The sequence below is a fragment of the Lactuca virosa genome, chromosome 4 (assembly GCF_052849685.1).
Source record: "Lactuca virosa cultivar CGN04683 chromosome 4, Lactuca_virosa_CGN04683_v6, whole genome shotgun sequence".
Lineage (NCBI taxonomy): Eukaryota > Viridiplantae > Streptophyta > Magnoliopsida > Asterales > Asteraceae > Lactuca > Lactuca virosa.
The window spans coordinates 218,198,533-218,212,617 of record NC_136429.1 but is presented as its reverse complement, the minus strand read 5'-3'; the positions used below and the strand labels follow the sequence as shown (position 1 = coordinate 218,212,617).

At 33.2% G+C, this 14,085-nt stretch overlaps 2 protein-coding genes across 2 annotated transcripts; both read left to right on the top strand.

Moving 5' to 3' along the window:
• Positions 1–6,838: 6,838 nt before the first annotated feature.
• Positions 6,839–10,797, top strand: LOC145108003 (ubiquitin carboxyl-terminal hydrolase 6-like). Its single transcript, XM_079044980.1, has 18 exons — positions 6,839–7,017; positions 7,577–7,722; positions 7,822–7,857; positions 7,944–8,051; positions 8,157–8,257; positions 8,357–8,483; positions 8,572–8,631; positions 8,718–8,785; positions 8,890–8,940; positions 9,039–9,147; positions 9,290–9,378; positions 9,460–9,529; positions 9,647–9,727; positions 9,876–9,974; positions 10,097–10,145; positions 10,234–10,341; positions 10,444–10,518; positions 10,610–10,797. The coding sequence occupies exons 1-18, from the start codon at positions 7,008–7,010 to the stop codon at positions 10,663–10,665; spliced, it is 1,443 nt and encodes a 480-aa protein (XP_078901106.1). The 5' UTR covers positions 6,839–7,007; the 3' UTR covers positions 10,666–10,797.
• A 936-nt stretch (positions 10,798–11,733) lies between these two features.
• LOC145105609 (uncharacterized) lies at positions 11,734–12,416 on the top strand. The gene is made up of 2 exons (XM_079042703.1): positions 11,734–11,759; positions 11,897–12,416. The coding sequence occupies exons 1-2, from the start codon at positions 11,734–11,736 to the stop codon at positions 12,414–12,416; spliced, it is 546 nt and encodes a 181-aa protein (XP_078898829.1).
• The last annotated feature ends 1,669 nt before the right edge of the window (positions 12,417–14,085 follow it).

The window sequence follows — 14,085 nt, the reverse complement described above, 5'->3', positions numbered from 1 at the left end:
ACAAAATACATCTACACTCTAGATCTGAAGAAAAGGTTCAGATCTGAAAACAAAATACATCTACACTCTAGATCTGAAGAAAAAGTTCAGATCTGAAAACAAAATACATATACGGTTTAGATCTGAAAAACAAAGAAGTTTAAATCTTTCATCTAGCACAAATCTCAAGTAAATATGCACACATAACACATAATTTATATAAAATACTTCATATATATGTGTAAGATGAAAGTAACTATGAACTCACTTGATAAGGTGGTGATTCGGACAACGCTTCGCTTCTTAAAATAATCTCCTTTGACGAAACCGTGATGTTTGCTTGAAAATCGGGCTATGCGGGGGCAGAGTTTCTAAACCAAAAAACTATTTTTTCTCGGAGCCTTCGGGCACTCCGGGGCTTTCTTCTAGTGCTAGGGAGGTTTCCTAGGCTTCGGGGTGGTTTAGGGAGGCTAGAGAGAGAGAGTAGAGAGAGAAAGTGATGGCAAAAAGTGTGAAAATGAAGGCTGGCCTCACAGCCCTTTTATAGACCGAGAGGCCTCGCAGTATGCGGGGCGTACCTCGGATCTACGCGGGGCGTAAGGGCAGGTGTCAAGCTTCGGTTGGAGCTACATGGATCATTTCGGACCACAGAAGGAAAGGAGACTGCGGGGCGTTCGCTTCTCGTACGTAGGGCGTACTCCGAACGCGAGGCGTACCCCTCGCATCCAACTCGTATTTTGTCATTCCGACTTCAAAAATTCATAAATTTCGCATACGAACTCTGTTTTCGACGTTCTTTATATCCACATGTAGGCGGGACCGTACTCTACAACTTTTGTTTAGACTTTGTCGGCTAATTTTGACTTTATTTTTAAAGTTATATTTTTAACAGGCCAGGACAAGAAAAGTCTGTTAAAAATTCATAACTTCTTCATCCGACGTCCGTTTTCGTCTGTCTTTTTACCGTTGAGCTACTATTAACGTGACCTTCGATAATCGATTAGGTTGTGTCGGCCGAAAACCGTTCGATCTACTATTCAAACTCCGGGTTATGTATTGTTAGTCCGAAACTTGGAAAAATCATAACTTCCTCATACAAAGTCAGATTTGGGCGTTCTTTTTATGCATGCTATCGGTTTGGAGAACACTACGACTTTTGTTTAGATCACTAAGGCTAAAAATCTATTTATCGTAAACTCACTTTTTACGTCACGCAGGTTTTGTCGCGAAACTTCGACAGGTCATAACTTCTTCGTTATAACTCGAATTTCAGCGTTCTTTATATCTCCGAAACCCTTGTCACGACCAATACAATTTTATTCATAGGTATCGGGTTTGTCTAACATTTTATTTTTGACGCTTATTTTTATTATATATTTACAAACAAGTATATAATCACATAAAATCACATAATATTCAAGTAATTAATCTTTATTACTTTAAAATAAGTTACAATGGTTGTGATAGTAGTAGGAGGGGTGAAATAGCCCCGTAATCGGTTGAGATAAACCGGATGGTAGGTCGGGCACCCAGATATGACTGACGGTATGTTTACGATGTGATATTATGTGGTAGTGATAGGGGTGAAATAGTCCCCGTAACCGGTTAAGATAAACCAAAGGGTAGGTCCGACACCTAGATATGCCTGACAGGGATAGGTCGGGCACCCCGATATGCCTGACAGGGGTAGGTCGGACACCCCTGTATGTCTGACAGGGGTAGGTTGGGCACCCTGGTATGCCTAACATGGGTAGGTTGAGCACCCAGGTATGCTCAGCAGGGTAGGTCGGGCACCCAGATATGCCTGACAGGGTAGGCCGGACACCCATATATGCCTGGCAGTATGTGATTATGTGGTATGATGGGGGAACTCACTAAGCTTCGTGCTTACGGTTTACAGTTTTGGTTTCAAATACTTCTTTTTAAAAAGGAACGGAGCCGGCAGGATCGCAGCACATCACACTATGATTTTCGCATTATGAGATCTTTGGGAGTTGTACTCTGATAATACTTTTTCTATGACATGTTTTAGTTATTTGAATATCTGGTTTTTGATTATGAAATAAGTTAACACTATGGATGTTTCAGACTACTGGTTTTATACTTAATTAAAAATGAAATTTTTGGTCTTGGATTTTGGGATGTTACAAATAATGTCATCAACATAAATTTGAACTATCATTAAATGGTCACCTTCCTTCTTCCGAAAGAAGGTTGGATCAACCGAACCTTGTTTGAATTTAGATTGTTTTAAAAAGCGAGTTAGAGTTTCATACCATACCCTCTGAGCTTGTTTAAGACCATACACTGCTTTTTCTAGAATATAACAGTGATTCAAAAATGTCTCATTCACAAAACCTGGAGGTTGTTCAACTAGACTGTTTCTTCAAGATATCCATTCAGAAATGCACACTTCACATCCATTTGATATACGTCAAGGTTTTTGTGAGCATCATAGCTTAGAAATATGCGAACTGATTCAAGTCTAACCATAGGTGCGAATTTCTCTTCGTAATCGATTCCTTCTTCTTGACAATAGCCTTTAACGACCAAACGTGCCTTATTGCGAATTACAGTACCTTCTTTATCCATCTTATTTCTGAATACTCATTTCATTCCGACCACAGATGCATCTGTTGGAGTAGGAACCAATATCCACACTTTGTTTCGATCAAATTCGTTTAATTCTTCTTGCATTGCTTGAACCCAATCTGCATGATCAAGAGCAATTTTAACGGTTTTAGGTTCAATTTTTGAAAACAAAAGAATTAAACATGCAAAATTCTAATTTTGAAAATAATGCATTTTGCTTCGCTTTTTGTTGAGCATGAGTGAGAACTCCTGAAGAAGAGTCTTCGATCAATTGATAACGGGGATGATCTTTTGTCCATTTTGTCATTGGTGGATAGTTCTGATCGTAGACTGGATCAATTTCAACAAAGATTTCTTCAAATTTGCATGTGACCCATCATTCAGATTTTATTTCTCCCCCTGGAAATTTGTATGTGATCCATCATTCAAATTTTATTTCTCCCCCTGGAGTGGAACATCTGTATTGAAGGTTGGAGTGGAACTCTACCCCTGGATCAGAACATCATGAGGTTCTGATTGAGCTGCATTTGGAATAGGTTGCTCGGGAGGAGTCTCAATTTCTTCAGCAGTTTTATCAACAATCTTTATTAATTCATCCTCCTGATAATCCTCAGCGTTTGATTCTGAGGAAACTGCCCTTTCAGGTTCATCAAACAAATGTAGAACATCCTCATATAGCTTCATAAGAGGAATAGTCTTAGAATTTGTTGATGGATTTTTTTTTCAGACTGACAATCTTCCTTTTGATATTTCTTCATGTAATTGTCATCAAACGTAACATAATAGGTTTCCTCAATTTTCTTTGATCTTTTATTCAGAACACGATATGCCTTTGAGGTTAATGAATATCCCAAAAAGATTCCTTCATCGGATTTTTCATCAAATTTGTTCTGATGTTCTTTGGAATTAAATAAAAAGCACCTGGATCCAAACACATGAAAGAATTTTACGTTAGGCTTTCTATTATTTAGAATTTCATATGGAGTAATCAGAAATCATTTGTTAATGTAAGAGCGGTTCTGAGTAAAACAAGCATTGACTATAACATCAACCTAAAAATATAAAGGAAGATTCGCAAATGAGAGCATTGTCCTTGTAGCTTCACAGAGAGAGTGATTTCGTCTTTCAACTACACCGTTCTGCTGTGGAGTGTAAGGCGAAGAGAAGTTGTGAGGAATTACTTTGTTTGTCAAGAATTCTTCAAATGCATGATTTTTGAATTCTAAACCGTTATCACTACGAATTTTCCGAACTGGCTTTCACAATTATAGCTCAACTCGTTTGATGAAATCAATGAGCTTCTAAGTTGCATCAGATTTCGGCTTAAGAAAGAATACCCAAGTAAATCGTGAAAAATCATCAACAATAACCAAAATGTATTTGTTACCGTCAATACTTTCAATAGCAAATGGACCACAAAGATCAATATACATCATTTCAAGTGGTTTAATGATCTTGGTATTTATTATAGAAGAATGACTCTTTCTACTTTGTTTTTCGAGCTCACAAGCAGCACACAAGTGTTCATTTTCAAATTTAAGAAAAGGAAGACCACGAATAAGATCACCAATCATGAGCTTGTTGATATCTTTAAAGTTCAGGTGAGAAAGCCTTTTGTGCCATAACCAACTGTCATTCGAGGAAGCTTTGGTAAGTAAGCATATGGATGGTTTCCCTTGGATCAGATTTAGATTTAGAGGATACATTTCTCCTCTCCTTATTGACTTCAGAAGAACAACTTTATATTTCTTTTCTATGATTTCTGAACCTTCTTCATCAAAAGACACTTTGACAACCTGTACCTACAACCAATTGAGAAACGCTAATTAGATTGTGTTGCAAGCCTTCAACATAAGCTACCTTCCGAATCATGAATTCTCCATTTATTATCACGCCATATCCCTTTATTTCTCCAGTGGCATTGTTTCCATACTTCACTTTTCCGCCATCTTTTAAGGTCCGAAACTCTCTTAATTCCGCTTTCCTTCCTGTCATGTGACGAAAACAGCCGCTATCAATGTACCATTCTGAATCATACTGCTCGTCACACATAACCTGCAAAATTTAAGCAAGTTTAGGAACCCAAGCCGATTTGGGTCCATGTGAGAGTTTCATTTGAATAGGAAAAATCTTTGTTTTGTCAACCCAAAATGATTTTCTTATCAAAGTATTGTTCATCCATTTTTTCAATTTTAAAAACTTTTGTTTTCTTATCACAAAGATTTATTTCAACAACAACAAATTTACGTTGAATATTTTCTTTGTGTTTTGAAGCCATCCTTTTCAAAAACTATTTTTATTCCCTTTTCAATTGTGCTTCACATTCTGCAAGAGTAATTTCTGGTTCCGAAACAACCTTGTTTTCAACATTAAGATCTTTCTTTTTGGCAAACGGTTTTGAAAACTGTGACTTTGGTGAATAACTTGATTTTGGTTTCGGAATTTGGGATGAATCAGTATTTTGATTAAAAGATTTTGACGAATTTACAGTGATTTTACGATCATCAGAAGCCTCCACAAATCTCCTCCGCCTTTACCCCCTCGCCAGATATCTCTCTTACTTAGAAAACCCATCTCTTAGTTCCATATCTGAAAATCGTGAAACAAAACAGTCGTGATTCCCACCCTCACTAGAAAGGAAGAAGACGAAGAAGGTTAATGGACAACCTCACCATTAGTTTGCATAGAACCCAAGATATTCATCAAATTGCCCTTCGTCTTCATCTTTTCTGTTCACAATAAGCAAACAAACAAAGGAAGATTGGGAATCAGAAGACTAATATGGCTACTGGTCCAATGCTAATCAATCATTTGAACACGATGACATGAAAGGAGGGGGGCTGGGATGCACCACACAACTGCCAACTAAGACCAATCTCTCTTCCCTCGCTAGAAAAAAAGGTAATTAGATCTCTTCCGCCCATCTTATTTGATGTTTGGTTTGGTGGAAGCTTCGATCAGAAGGTGTAAGTTTAAGATACGTAGATGTCATTGCAGGAATTGATGCTGGTGGAGGTGTCAGTGGTGATGAAGTTAGAGTTTGGACGAGGTAATAGTGACAAGGAGGAGTGTCGAGGTATGTTCTACGAAATGGTGGATGTTCCCTGTCTGAGAATTTGTGGGTCTGATTACAAACCCATGTTTCTGTTCTAAAAAAGGGTATGCATTCAAATCTTTATGTAGGAAATGGATTGATTACAATGTATGGAAAATGTAACCGATTACTGGAAGGACGCCAAGTGTTTGATGAAATGCCTAGTAGAGATATCGTCTCCTGGAATGCCATGGTTGCTTCCTATGCCCAAAAATGGATGTTTGATGATGCGTTGGAGATTTGTAAGACAATGATGTAATGTTCTACCTTAAAATCTAATGTAGGTACCATGACTAGCCTTTCCCCTGCTGAAACAATTTCTACTTCGTCTACCAATGTGATGTTTATGAAAGAAATGTTCATGAACCACGCTAGAGAGAGTTTAATTCCTTGGAATGTAATGATAGTTGTGTATGTCAATAACTCGATGCCTAGAGATGTAGTTAATCTTTATCAACAAATGGAGAATTACGTAATCGACCCGAATTCAATCACACTTGCTATGATTGGAGTGTGGTGGTGGTAGTGAAATTAGGAGAGAGAGAGAGAGAAAGAGAGAGAGAGAGAGAGAGAGAGATAAAGAGATAGATACACACACACACACACACACACATATATATATATATATATATATATATATATATATATATATATATATATATATATATATATATATATAGAGAGAGAGAGAGAGAGAGAGAGAGAGAGAGAGAGAGAGAGAGAGAGAGTGTGTGTGTGTGTGTGTGTGTGTGTCATAAGGACCATTTGTGTGCAAAAAATAAAAGATATTTTTGTCATTTACAATTACTTAACAAAATTTGTTAACAAAGTTAGTCATAAGGATCTTTTGTGTGTAAGTTTTGCTCTGTTGGGACCATCTCAAGGAAAAAAATTTCGTAGGACCATATCAAAAAAAAACTGTAAAACTAAAAGACCATCCGTATAATTTATTCTTATTTTAAATAAGCAATTATAAACACCCTTTTTAATTTCATCAAGCCTTATAATATGTTAAGGCTTAGTTCGTAAACATAGTGGACAAAAACTTATAAATTTAACCAACATTTTGATTTGAATTCTAAATTTGGTTGGCTTAATGGGCCATTCAAATGGGCCCAATTGACAAATACGGCGGTACACTCCACACATTCACATACATAATTACACATAACGAGATTTCCCCTCACCGAACTCTTTTATTGACGCTCTCTCGAATCTCCTAAAGCTCTTTCTACGTTGGTCTCTCGGTTATCGTTGCCCTTTCCTCCAAGCAAACACCACAACACAAACCTCTCTTTTTCTCCCGCTCGATCGCGCCAACAACCAGAAGCTCCTCCAAATTATGCCGACAGGTCCATTAATCATTGAAATTGCAATTGATTTATACGTTGATTCACGAATCAACACCAGTTTGTGCACATCATTGCTTGTGATTTATGTAAAGTAAACACATTTCATTGTAGTTAATTTCCGGTTTATATGTTACTTACTTGCGATTATTGACTTTGAACGTGTTCTAGTTAATTTAAATCGTTGTTATGCTTCAATTTACTTATCTAGGGCTCAATCTGGGGAATAAAATTATGTAAGTTCTGGTTTTTGATGGATTGACATTGGTTCTCTTATGTGGTTTGCTGGAGACCAATCAATGAGTTTCATTGTAGTTACGTGACTAGCTAATCTTTGTGTATTCGATAGAAAATTATATTTTTTTTATGTATAAACAATATCTCACACTGGCACACATTGTAAGTTCATATGCCTTTCATTCGAAAAGAAAAATATGCTGCTAGAGTACACTGGGCACAACTTCACACAATTATATATGCACTTACTTGACAACTTTGCAGTTTAAAGTTTCTCTTAAGAAGGTATGTTTTTGACACTTTCATTCATATGTTCTTATCACAGTGAGTGTGAAATGGCAAAAAGAGCTATACCCAGCAGTGGAGATAGATACAACCCAGCCTCCATATGTTTTTAAATGTCAGTTGTATGACCTCACAGGGGTACCACCTGAAAGGCAAAAGATAATGATGAAAGGTGGATTATTAAAGGTAATCCTGTGTTTCTACTTTCTACACCCCATAAATATAGTATTAGACTATCTATTATTTGAGATCTTTATATAATCTCCCTAATTTTTTTGTTAACAGGACGACTCTGATTGGTCGAAATTAGGGGTTAAAGAGGTAAATAGCCTTTCTCTAGCATTTGAAAACAGTTAATTGTCTCACACTTATGGAATTGGTGGTGATTATTCTTTTATTATTTATAGGGTCAAAAGTTAATGATGATGGGAACTGCTGATGAGATTGTAAAGGCTCCAGAGAAGGGCCCTGTTTTCATGGAGGACCTTCCGGAAGAAGAACTAGCAGTTGCTGTGGTAAAAACCTCTTGCCTATTTATTTGCACATGTAAAATTCATTTTAGGTTATTTTACAATTGATGCTTGTAGAAAAACTAACCTACCCTTTTTCTATTTTTATAGGGGCATTCTGCTGGATTATTCAATCTGGGAAATACCTGTTACATGAATTCCACCATGCAATGTTTGCATTCAGTTCCAGAGCTTAAATCTGCTTTGATTGAGTTAGTTCTTGTTCTCTGTTTCAAGTTAATTGTCAACTGAATGTAATTATTTTCTGTGATGAAGTTGATAAATCTTTTTGAAAACTTGTTATTAATCAGGTATCCCCAATCTGGCAGAAGCAATGATTTAGATCAGTCTTCTCATCTTTTGACTGTTGCAACACGAGATTTATTTAGTGAGCTTGATAAAAATGTCAAGCCAGTTGCACCTATGCAGTTTTTGGTGGTATACATTTCCCCCTAAAGATTCTTCATTGATTGATCGTTTTTTTTTTTTCAAATAATTCTCAAAAGGGTATGTTTATTAATGACAGGTATTGCGGGAAAAGTATCCTCAATTTGGTCAGCTGCATAATGGATCCTTCATGCAACAGGTTTCTTTGACTTTTTTTCTTTTTATGATTTTAAATTTTTATTACTCAAATTGTCTAATCTTTTTAATTTTGATACTGAACACCAGGATGCTGAAGAATGCTGGACACAGATTTTGTATACTCTATCTCAAGCTCTTAGATCTCCAGGTTCCAGGTATTTTTTGTTTTTGTTCATGATTTCTTTTTAAATAGAAAACATTCAATTTTTTTTTTCTTTTCAAATTGATAACCATTATATTGTTTTAATTTAATGTACAGTCAAAGTATCGATACAGTGAAGGGACTTTTTGGCATTGACCTTGTTAGCAAGTATGCACTTGTTGCATTTACTTTACATAACATTTTCATTTATTAATTTATCTGATATCAGATATTTTATTTTATTTGACTTTATGTTGACTTTGTAGGGTGCATTGTGCTGAGAGTGGTGAAGAAAGTTTAGAAACAGAGTCAATTTATTCTCTTAAATGCCACATATCACATGAAGTCAATCATTTGCATGAGGGGCTGAAACATGTAAGTTTTGTTATATATATATATATATATATATATATATATATATATATATATATATACTTTTATTATTGTACTTATTTGATCAAGTCATTTATATCATCATATCATAATTCATAATTAATTATTGACTTATCTTATTCAGGGGCTGAAATCAGAGCTAGAAAAGGCTTCTCCTTCTTTGGGTCGAAGTGCAGTTTACTTGAAGGATTCACGCATTAATGGATTACCAAAGTAAGATCACTATTATTATTTCAAATTTTTTGTTAAAAAATTATGTTGACTTTTCTTAAAACTTATTACTTTATTTGCAAGGTATTTGACTATTCAATTTGTGCGATTTTTCTGGAAGAGGGAATCGAATCAGAAAGCAAAGATTTTGAGGGTAATAAACTAACTTACCCTCTCTCCAACAAATTATACTTGTCAATTTGACAATTATTGTATGTTATTACTGAAAAGTCAAGATTTTGTTGACTATTTGTTTGTTTAAAATTTTCAGAAAGTGGATTATCCATTGGAGTTGGATATTTTTGATCTTTGTTCAGATGAACTTCGCAAAAAACTGGAAGCTCCTCGTCAGGTTTGTAATTTTTTATTTTTTATATCATCAATGATTTTTCTTTTTTCTTGTGATATCTGTTAATAAACTAAAAGGTAAAACAATGATGTTTATACTTTATATGTGATGATATCTGTTGATATTTGGATTTCAATTTTTAATATTGTAGATGTTAAGAGAGGAAGATGGTAGAAAGGCTGGTTTGAAACTCAAAGAAAAAACCCCTCCTGCTTCAACAGACAATGATGTTAAGATGTCTGATGCAGAGGTATTTAATTTTGTTTACAATTTATATAAATTCTCTTGAATCTTACAAAAGATATATATATATATATATATATATATATATATATATTTAGAAAAAATAAACATTTGTTTTTGTTCCTACAGGGACCATCAAATGAAAGTGGAGAAGTATCTAAAGCTGCTTCTGGAGAAGGTTAACATTTTTTATCATTATGAAGTTTCCTTTTTTTTTTTTTTATAATTATGATGATGATGATGATGATGATGATGATATATTTCAGATAAGAAAAAGCAGTTAACGGGAGTATATGATTTGGTTGCTGTGCTGACTCATAAAGGCAGAAGTGCAGATTCAGGTCATTATGTTGCTTGGGTCAAACAAGAGAATGGTCAGTCCATTCATTCTATTATTATTATTATTATTATTTTTTTTACCAAAATATATGAAAAAAGTAATTGATATTGGTATAATAATATAATAATAATAACAGGGAAATGGATCCAATTTGATGATGATAATCCAATCCCACAAAGGGAAGAAGATATAACAAAACTTTCTGGAGGAGGTATGAAAAATAATTTAATTATTTGAAATATTTTAGATATAGAGATACAATTTATAATCTTTGGATTTTGATTGTTTTGTTGTTATAACAGGTGATTGGCATATGGCTTACATTTGCATGTACAAGGCTCGCACCATTGACATTTGAGATTTGAGATGTAATGTTATTTATTATTATAATTATAAATTATAATCATATCGTGTTTGATTGATGATGATGTTTTTTTAGTGAAAATTATACACGAGAGACTTGCGGTTTGATGCAATGTTGATTGATTCATCTGTTTTGTGTTCTTTGAATTCCATGGATATAATTAATAGTTATAGAGATTATATTAGTAAATTGATCAACTGTTTTTTGTATATCGACGTTATTATACGTTTTGAGTGACTATGACATGTTACCCAATTTGGATTGCAAGTTTAGGCCCAATTAATAGGAAATATTTTATATGATATGTACATATCTAGAGGGCTAAAAGGTGCATTGATATCATATTTAGAAGCCTTTGATTTGGTTTTATTTTTTTGATATGCCTTTTATTCTGTCAGACATCTGGTTGAATCAAATTTTGATTTAATTCAGATCTGACTTAAGTCAATAATTACAACTTTTAAGTGATTATCATATGCAAATGGTGGTATTTCATATACAAATTTGGAAGGTTGGGAAGACTTTTGATTTATTGCAGGTTTTCTGATGCATTAATTATTATAATTAAATTACAGGTTTGAAATTACCAAATACGAATATGCTCTCTAATGCTTCTGTTATGTGATGTAAGCCATGGTTCTCACATTGATATGCTTTGTTTAATGTTTAAATTCATGTGATTTCATTATTATTTGTTTATTGCATATGTGATGTATTTTTTATTATGTCGTGAGAATACTTTGTTGTTTCTGTATTGAATGAGCAAATGTCAAATGATGCTACTTTTGAAGGTTATTTAGGTTTCATGCAAAAAGAAAAAAAAAGAACTACACCAATATAAATTAAAAAATATAAAACGTTTGTCAATTTGTTATGGTTATTTAAATGGTTTATAATGATTAAACTTTTTAAACGCTTTAGTAACCGGGCGTACAACGATTCCAATCTATATTCAATTTTTTCTTTTGGAGTTTTAAGCTTGGAATTTGTAAATAAGTTGTATTGAATATATTTTGGTGTGATACCAAGAAACAAACAAGGAGAGTGGGCGTGGGGGCCGGAATGGAGAAGCATTTCTATTGGGAATGGTCTAGACAAACAAGGAGGAGAGGACAAGCATTTCTATTGGGAATGATCTAGACAAACAAGGAGGAGATGACCTGAAATGAGGCAAAGACTTGACTGATATGTTGAATAATTTTCAGTTTCATTTTTATAATGACAGGTGGACTTGGAGTGCTGATAACAAGAGAGATTTCTCGATCAGATCTTTAAAGCTTCTTATGGAAAATCATGTTGCAGATATGACAACTTCTTTCAAATGGGTTGGTTGGATCCCGTTGAAGATCAATTGTTTTGTCTGGAGAACGATAAAAAATAAGATTCCTTTGGTTCCTAACCTGATGAGACATGGTATAGCGGTATCGTCCAACTTATTCACTTTCTATCATGTTTTTGATGAAGGGCTGGATGACGTTTTCTTTTCCTGTGGTTATGTGTCATTGTTGTGGAAGTGGCTTGCGGAGTGGTCTGGAATTCTTCCGGAACAACCCTTTTCATCTCTTGATTTGGAAAGGATGCTTAATCAGGTTAACATTGAGAAAAAGACTCAAAATTTGAAGTTGTCATTAATCTATTGCACCATTTGGATGATCTGGAAAGCTAGAAACGCAAGTGTTTTCAGGAATGAGAAACGATCTACAATGACGATTGGTGATGATATTAGCATGTTTACGTTTAACTAGATTAAGAATAGATCTAAATTTAATGCTCTTAACTGGCATATGTGGTGTAATTCTCATTTATATTGTTTTTCATGTACTTTGTCTTGAGTGCATTGCTTAAGCTTTTGTTTTTTCTTTAATGAAATGTTTGCTGTTAAAAAAAAAAAAAAAAAACCAAGTAACAAAAATAATACTCCTATTGCATTTATTAGTTCATATTGTATTTAATGAAGTTGTATCGTTAATGTAAAATTTTTATTGGAATAATTAAGTTCAAATAATATTTTTGTTGTTATTTATTATTGTAAATTGCATGAATAAGTTTTATACTAATATTCACAATAGAATTTTACAATAATAGTACACATAGTTTAAAACTATAATACAAATCTACGTTGTAAATTGGGGTTTTGGTAGTACATAACATATTCTATAATTAATAACAACATACATAAAAAATAAAAAAATTTAAGATATATATTTGTAAATATAATTTAAGCTAAAATCAGTACTTTTAAAATCACAATGCTAGAAATGTACAATTTAAGCATATTAAAATTTTTAAAAATAGAATAAATAAAAGTCCCCTAGAAAAAAAGTAAATAATCAATATCCCATATTCCTTCTCAATATCAACCGGATACTATATTTTTACCCGTATTATACATATAATCAATCAAATAATATATTTTACATTTAATTATATATCTAAATAAATAAATAAATCAATTTTGATCAAATTCTTTGATCTAAAGGCTTAAAATTGCTAACCTTTTATGTTATCAATGTATTCTCACATTAACCATCCTTTGAAAGAGTAACTATTCATATTGTTGGAACCGTATAAAATACTAAGTTACAACCCGTGAAAACCACGGACAAAAAGTTTATAAAACATTTATAATTATTATTAAGAGTTAAGTTTTTTTTTAAACTTTTTGTATTGATTATTTAAAATTAATATATATATATATATATATATATATATATATATATATATATATATATATATATATATATATATATAACATAATATAAAATTGAGTATATTGTAAATGATTTATAAAACAGAATATAATTTTGAATAGAGTTCAAAGTGAAACACAATGAATAATATAAATGACATTGATATATAAATATAAAAAATAAAATATAACATAAATGTAATAAAAAAAACACAATAGTTTGACTTTAAAAACTACGAATCATTTATAAATTTCTAAAAACTTCCTTATAAACAACATTGGAAGTTTTGTTTGTAAGTCTACCATTCTTATCTAAAATTAACAATTTCAATCATTCTCTACTTTGAACTCTAGATAAGGCAACATACAACTGTCCATGTGAAAAAACATGATCTTTGAGATACAGACCAACCTTCGATAACGACTGCCTTGACTTTTATTAATTGTCATTGCAAAACATACAGCCAATGGAAACTGTCTTCTTAGAAATTTGAAGGGATTTTTTTCCAGAAGGAGTTAAAGACATTTTTGGAATAAAAGTTCGGTTTCCAATATTACTTCCAGATACGATAACTGCCTCAATAATACGTTTGCCCAGAGATTTGACTTGTAGTCTAGTGTCGTTACATAAGCCATTAAAATAATTAAAATTATAATATTTGTCAATTAGAAAAGAAATGCTATTAAGATGACTAAATTGTTGACATACCTCTCGTGGTGCGTGC

What these genes read in the sequence shown, in the direction of transcription:
- LOC145108003 (XM_079044980.1), top strand. An exon ending in CTTAAATCTGCTTTGATTGA is followed by an intron (nt 8,258 to 8,356) that starts GTTAGTTCTTGT and finishes GTTATTAATCAG; the next exon opens with GTATCCCCAATCTGGCAGAA. An exon ending in AACTGGAAGCTCCTCGTCAG is followed by an intron (nt 9,728 to 9,875) that starts GTTTGTAATTTT and finishes TTAATATTGTAG; the next exon opens with ATGTTAAGAGAGGAAGATGG.
- LOC145105609 (XM_079042703.1), top strand. Translation starts at nt 11,734, where the DNA reads ATGGAGAAGCATTTCTATTGGGAATG. An exon ending in AAGCATTTCTATTGGGAATG is followed by an intron (nt 11,760 to 11,896) that starts GTCTAGACAAAC and finishes TTATAATGACAG; the next exon opens with GTGGACTTGGAGTGCTGATA.